This window comes from Myotis brandtii, unplaced genomic scaffold, assembly GCF_000412655.1.
Source record: "Myotis brandtii unplaced genomic scaffold, ASM41265v1 scaffold13, whole genome shotgun sequence".
Lineage (NCBI taxonomy): Eukaryota > Metazoa > Chordata > Mammalia > Chiroptera > Vespertilionidae > Myotis > Myotis brandtii.
In genome coordinates, this window is record NW_005354595.1 from 1,625,894 (window position 1) to 1,633,027 (window position 7,134).

Below are 7,134 nucleotides of genomic sequence, written 5' to 3' on the forward strand. Positions count from 1 at the left end.
GGTTTTTTATGCTAGCACCAGGCCTATCCTAGGGACGGGTAGAGTGCAAATACTACTTCAGCAGGGGAAAGCCATCTGTGAATGAAGCTGAAGGAATTTCAGTGAGAGAGGCAATAACCAATATTTATGCAAATGCAAAGTGATATAGAAAAACAGGTGAGAGAGTGAGCGATGCTCCTAGAGGTTGGGCAGGGGGTGGGGTTGATCTCTGTTTAACCTTGACTTGCTTATCTTTACCTCCAGGATGTTTAGACTGGGTCACTCCCAGAGGATGGGAGCATGTTCTTACTCATCTCTAACCCCCTGGTATCCAGCCCATGCACAGACCAGAGGAGACCAAGGAGACATGACCACTAACTGCAGTGTGGTGCCCTGAACTGGAGTCTGGAGCAGAAAACGTACATGACTGGAAAAAGTGGTGAAATGCAAATAAGATCTGGAGTTTAGCCCACAGTAACGTACCCATGCAGGTCTTGATAAATACTGAGGCTCAAGAATCCCACACGCTATAGCACTTAATCCTCAAGCAACTCCGTGGTCATACTGTTCTCATTTTACAAGCAAGTTCAGAGAGATGAAGTGCCTTGTCCAAGGTCACACAGCTAGAAAATGACTGAGGCCAAATGTGAACCCAGGTGTGCTAGAGGAAATCAGAGGAATGATGAACGCTGGAGGGTGGGGCGGGGGAGGTCGTGCAGGAGGCAGCCGATCAATGATTATATCTCATCATTGATGTTTCTATCTCTCCCTTTCCCTTCCTCTCTGCAATCAATAAAAATGTTAAAATGTGTTAAAAAAAAAAGTGTTTAAAAAAAAAAGGAATATGTAACGATGAGAATAAGAGATCAAAGAAATGCCCTGAAGGAAGAGTTAAAAAAAAGTGTTTAAAAAAAAGGAATATGTAACGAGAATAAGAGATCAAAGAAATGCCCTGAAGGAAGAGTTTAAGCAACATATCGGATTTCCAAAAAGGCACTGTTGCCCAGGTAGGTGATCCTTATTCATTTTCCCAAAAAAGATGGGCTGTTTTCCAGAAACTCTTCAACACGGAAAAGGCCAGGAGGGAACTTGCCACCAGGTGAGAAAGCAACCTCAGCCAGGGCCTCAGGGCCACGTCACTTCTGTTATCATGTACTTAATCTATTCACCTTTTGAATATGAACAAATCTTTTGGCAACAAATCTTTTTATCACCACACGTTAAAGGGAAGATGAGTATTGTTCTCAGAACAAAACTTGAAATAAACAAAATGCATTGAAATCAAAATGATTTTTGTTTTGAAGCCCAACTTGGTATGTGGCTGGTCCAAGACTCAGAGGCAGAGTTCTCTCTCCTCTGTCCTCCCCTCCCCCTCTTCTCCTCTCTCTCCTCCTAATTATCCCTTTCTCTCTCTTCTCTCTTTCTCCCTCATTCCCTCCCTCTCTCTCCCCACCTCCAACAGAACGAACTACTACTAGTATAGAAATTTTAAAGCTAGAATAGCACCAAATTAAGACTTTCTTCTTGAGTAACCAGTATTGAAAGAAAATTAAAAAGGGACCAGGAGGGGGTTTATGAGAACTCTCTGTATCTCTGCTCAATGTCTTCTAAATCTAAAACTGCTCTTTAAAAGTCTATTAATTTTTTTTAAAGTGTACACATAAGAAATAAAATTGAGTTTATAATTGGGGGTGGGGGGAGAATTAACCTTCTCCCTACATGAGTCAAAGTTGTTTAATGGTGCATTCCCCATGCAACCCCCAATCATCAGAATTATTCCCTGAAATTACCTTTCACCGTAACATTGGTCCATGGCTCACATTTTGTGAAACACTACTAAGCCAAAGTCTGATAACATGGAAAAATACGAAGAAAAAGTATAGATTGGATGGTTTCCTGTTGATGGCAGAATGAAGCGGTGACTCATTCACCTTTCTGCCAAAGCCCTTTATGGTCTGACCCGCATTGCATTTATGCCTTTCTCCCATCGCCCATGCACTCCAGCCATTATCTCAAACTCTGTGCTCACCCCTGTATCTGGAATTTCCTCCCCCCATCTCTGCCTGTCAAGTCTTATTCAGGATCACCCAGCAAAGGCATCATTCCTTCAAGTCAACCCAACCAGCCATGTGAAGCCTACCTCAGCTATCGCAGACAGGGGAAGCATTCCTCCTCAGGTAGGTCTAGGGTGCTGTGTGGGCCCAACCATTGGAGCCACCATCTTTTGTGGGGTACGGTGGATGTTTATGTCTGCCCTGGGTTACCAGATAAAGTACATGGCACCTAGTTAAATTTGGATTTCAGACAAAGGATAATTTTTAGCGAATGCTTCATTCAATATTTATTTTTTATTTGCTAAGTTTGGCGATCCTATGTCTGTCTCCAATGAGACTCGGCTTCCTACTTATAAAAGCTGTGGCTTTGCATCCGTGTGTATGCAGTACTGAGGACACTACCAGGCACTTAGTAGAGTCTTGGTAACTATTGAATGACTGCTGTCCAACTCGCCCAGGAAACCCTAAGATTTCAACTAATATCAGGAATACATTTCTATTTCTATCTAGAAATGCAGGCTTGGAAGGGGGAAAGATAATGTGCTCAAATGTAATACAAGTAACTATTGAATGACTGCTGTCCAACTCGCCCAAGAAACCCTAAGATTTCAATTAATATCAGGAATACATTTCTATCTAGAAATGCAGGTTTGGAAGGGGGAAAGATAATGTGCTCAAATGTAATACATTTGTAATTCCTAACTAGATCTGTAGGAAGGAGCAAAGGTGTCTGCATTATTCTCCATCTTGTCTTTAGCACACATAACAAGTCACACACCGCATGGCTTCCATATACTTTACAATCAGCTCCGACACAAATCACACATGAGGGTGAGAACTTGGTACACTGAATCCAAAGGCAGGCAGAATAAATAGCAGCAGCAGCCAAGAACAGATCTACGCCATGTCGGGGCCAGTTCTGTCTCGATGAATCAGGTATGCAATTAATCATCATGTTTTGCTTCACAGCTTTCCTGTGAGGGGAGTGTGCGCGATGAAAGAATCACAGGCTGGAAAGTCAGAGAGGCCTGGGTTTGTGGTTGTGACTCAGCGTCTGCCAGGAGGGAGCCCTCGCTGGGGCTCCGTCTTCTCATCTGTGAGCCAGGTTCTCATGGCTACTCCGAAAGGTCGATGTGAGTATTAAATGGAATAATGCACATGACATGTTTTGTATGGTACCTGTCCATAGCAAGTGATCAAGGGTAGAAACAATGATAGTGACAAGAATGATTATGTTTTCATTTCTACTATTCCAGCCAGATTATAATCTCTTTGAGTCTATGAACTATTTCATTCCTTTATTCATCATTATTTATTTATTTTTACGTCGTTTGTAGCCTCCAGTAGCCTCTAGTATAATGTGCAGTAAAGTATATTCGTCAGCTAGACATCCAAAGAGACTGAAGTCTTGAAAATGTTCAGTGTTTTATTGCCTTTCATAAAGCTGATAATATTTAACCACAGTAGAGTAGGGTAAGACCAGAAATTAACCTTTGTAAGTGACCGGTAGATTGCACAGTCTTTCACAAATAATTGATAGACTACGTTTGGGCACTAAGAAACACCAGAGAAATCAAGACATAGTTTCTTCTTTCTTAAAATAGTCAAGACTCATTTTGATGGAAAAACCATTCTTCCCACATTTCCCATCAGGATGTTCTATCACATGTGTGTCTAATCACAGCACACACCACGGGGAACACACCTCAGTGAGCTGGGGGTTGCCCTTCTCACCAGCTGCTCAAGGGGAGAGCTCAGGGTGAGGGGTCACCTGCTCTCAGCAGAGGAACACCAACCATATAGACACCATTCTCCAACCTTCGTCTTTCCTAGTTTAACAATAGCTATCGTTAAACTTGCAATTTCATATGAATATGTGACTTAAATCTAGCAAATTCTTCATTGTAAACATGTCACCCTCAACCTCCCAAATCTTTTTCTTGGATTCTCTGGCTTTGGACAATTTACTTTACCTGGGATGTAATTTTTTCCCCCCTGTACAATGAGAAAGTTGGAATCCATGGTCTTTAAGCTCCCTTTCAGCTCTGTATCCTCAGGATCCCATCTCTCTATTTTATCTCTGCATCTCTCTGTTTTTTTTTAAATGAGATTTATTCTCTTTTTTTGTTTATTTGTGTGTGCGTGCGTGTGTGTGTGTGTGTGTGTGTGTTAATCCTCACCCAAGGATATTTTTCCATTGATTTTTAGAGAGAGTGGGAGTGGAAGAGACAGAAACATCGATGTGAGAGAGACACATCGATTGGTTGCCTCCCTGCACGCACCCCAACCAGGGCTGTGGAACCTACAACCAAGGTTCATGTCCTTGACCAAAATTGAACACAGGACCCTTCGGTCTGCGGTCTGACACTCTATCCACTGAGCCAAACCGATGAGGGCTCTGCATCTCTTTTAATTGAGCCAGTTTCCTCAATGCTAAGTCTAAGTCTATGAAATACATTAATCAAATTATTTTTTCTTAGAATTTTAGCATTCATTTCTAAGCCAGCTCAAATGTGTATTCAAGATAGTCCAGGTAAAAAGAATCCAATGATTGAGGTTTAGCTTATGTTAACCAGAAAGTTTACTGATAACTTCTTTTACAAGGCTTGGGGATGGAAAGGATAGAAAACATTCAGTCATTGTTGGTTGTGCCATTATTGTTACTGTTGTTAGCACTGCAATGGGGGAAATTAATATACTGAAATTATTCCATCCTTGTCTATGCCTTTCATTGGGCCTGGGAATGCCATCCACCCAGCCACTCTTTCGTACAGAGAAAGCCAAGATACAGGAGGAAGGGAGAAGCAGAATTAGCTACAAGGAACAGCCTGTATGCCAAGGTGAGAATTAGATCTTCCCGACTTTTCTCTGCTGTTTCCTTATCGAGTCACCTGTGTTTATAGTTTTATGAGAAACTTGTGCATTGCAGGCTCCTTAAATTACACCGATAGTTACTCATTTCCTATGGTAAACAGTGTCTATCCTCTCCCAACTGGTCTTTATTAAAATGCAAGTTGTACCAGATGGTAACACATCAAATTCCCAATACTCTTTTTTTTTAAGGTACATTCCTGGGAAAGGGAGGGGGGAGAAAGAAAGAAACATCCTGAGAACCATTCAAAGTTAGAGATCAGGTAGAGGAAGGGTGGTGGTGAAGTGGATGGAGAAAAGGATGCTAAGAGGGGGGCAAGATTCTAGAAAGGTGGGACAGGGGACAGAGAAGATAGACTCCACTTATTTTATGGTTTCTCTCGGCTAACCCCCCAACACACACACACACACACACACACACACACACACACACTCTATAGCCACTCTGGCTTCTTTCCAGTTTGAGAAGGTGCTAACCTCTTTCCTACCACCAGGCCTTTTTTACATGCTGTTTCCTCTTTCTTGGATGCTCCTCCTTCCACCCTCTTTGCCTCTTTACCTTGAACTCAAAGGACTCTTCTTCCAGGAAGCCTTCTCTGATTTCCCAGATCATAAAAAGGGCCCCCATTTTACATTTTAATAGCACGGTACAGTTCTCCTTCCTGTTACTGCACAGTTGCAACTGTACATTTATTCCTGTTGTTGTGTAATTAAGACCTATTCCCTTAGTAACTATACGCTCCTTGAGCATAGCTCCAGGCTTTTGCTCACCACTGGACCTATCTCCAATATATGACACTATCTGGCACATAGTAGGCACCCGACGAATCAGTTGGTTGACCAATTGAGTAAGTCAGGCTACAATCACCTTCCTCAAGCGGCTGCATGAATGCTGAGGAATAGTATTGTGCAATGGTTAACTGAGTATTTAGACTCTTAAGTCAGCCAGGATGAAATTCTGGCTCTGCCACTTACTAGCTCTGGGATTTGGAGCAAGTTTATTCACATTATTGTGTCTCTGCTTTCTCATCTGTGAAATGAGCATAACAATTCTGTTTTACTGACTCCAAGATGCCCTCGATTATAAGACACACCATGTACCATTAAGGAAAAACAAGCCTACCAGTGAACTAGAACACCGTGTTTCCTTATCACGGAGGCTTTTTTTTTTTAAAACTGGCCTCCGTCCCATCATTAGGATTAGCCAAGCAGCATTTCTGAGAGAAGCACTCAATGGCAGGTGCCTCAGCGGCTCCCAGCCCAGCCTGGGGGGCTGTCTTCCACGCCACTGGCATCCACTCTGCAACGTGATCTCACCGGCAGGTGCCAACAGAAGGTTTCAGACCAGAACCAGGAAGACATTAGGAAGAACAAATACCTGAACACAGGCAGGATCAGCAATGCTTGTAATTCAACGGAAATGCTGCAGCGTGGTATTGTTTTCAATACCATGCCTAAGTGTGACATGGTAGGCAATGTCCCCATCACCACCGCCGCCCTGCAGACAGCACTTAAGAGAAGCAATGGCGTCTAACACACCCCTCAGCTTCACAGAACTTGAGTCAAAACAGGTGCACTGGCAAATTTCATTGCCTAATTGATTGCATTATGTGTTGCTTTTATTTTATGAAACAGCCTATTTCACATCTACATTAAACTAAGCTGAATACAAAGTTTAGTGAAGGAGGCCTGCAGGTCTTGTTTGTAAAACATATGACCTCTGGCCTTTGGCCTCAAATTTTCAGGAAGGCATATATAATACTTTAAACAATAAAAACAAAAGCAAAATCAGGAAGGGCACTTAAAAGAGCTTCGTGTCTGTATGTTTCAGCGCCAGGGCATGGAATAGACTCTGACACCCGCTGTCAGATGGTCTTCAGCCCCCGGAGCACCAGCCTCTGCAGCAGGTGATTCTCTGGTAAAGAAATGACTTTCCCAAATTCTCCAGCCCCTGGCTTTGGCTCAGGTCTGCCATTTTCAGTCTCATCTCCACTAACAGTTCCTGTCACGATGTGTGTGGTACAGTTTGACAAACCCGGATCCACACATTCAGCTGGAGATTCAGCAACATCACCTCGATGGCTGCTTTCTCTCTTCACCTCCCGAGGAGCAGCTGTTTCTGGGTGCTGGTTACCGCCTGTCACAGCTGCGGGGCTTCTAGACGGGAGCCTCCTGCGGGCAGTCAGATGCGCTTCGCTGGAGGGATGCATGCACGGGGCTGAGGGCTTGC

At 43.2% G+C, this 7,134-nt stretch overlaps 1 protein-coding gene across 1 annotated transcript in view; it reads left to right on the forward strand.

Moving 5' to 3' along the window:
• Nucleotides 1-1,937: 1,937 nt before the first annotated feature.
• TXN (thioredoxin) overlaps nt 1,938-7,134 on the forward strand; it is a 33,871-nt gene continuing 28,674 nt past the window's right edge. Inside the window, exons 1-3 of the mRNA XM_014534399.1 lie at nt 1,938-2,156; nt 3,003-3,166; nt 4,792-4,873. Coding sequence (XP_014389885.1) covers nt 1,953-2,156; nt 3,003-3,166; nt 4,792-4,873 — 450 coding nt within the window. The 5' untranslated portion in view covers nt 1,938-1,952. The remainder of the gene's footprint in view (nt 2,157-3,002; nt 3,167-4,791; nt 4,874-7,134) is intronic.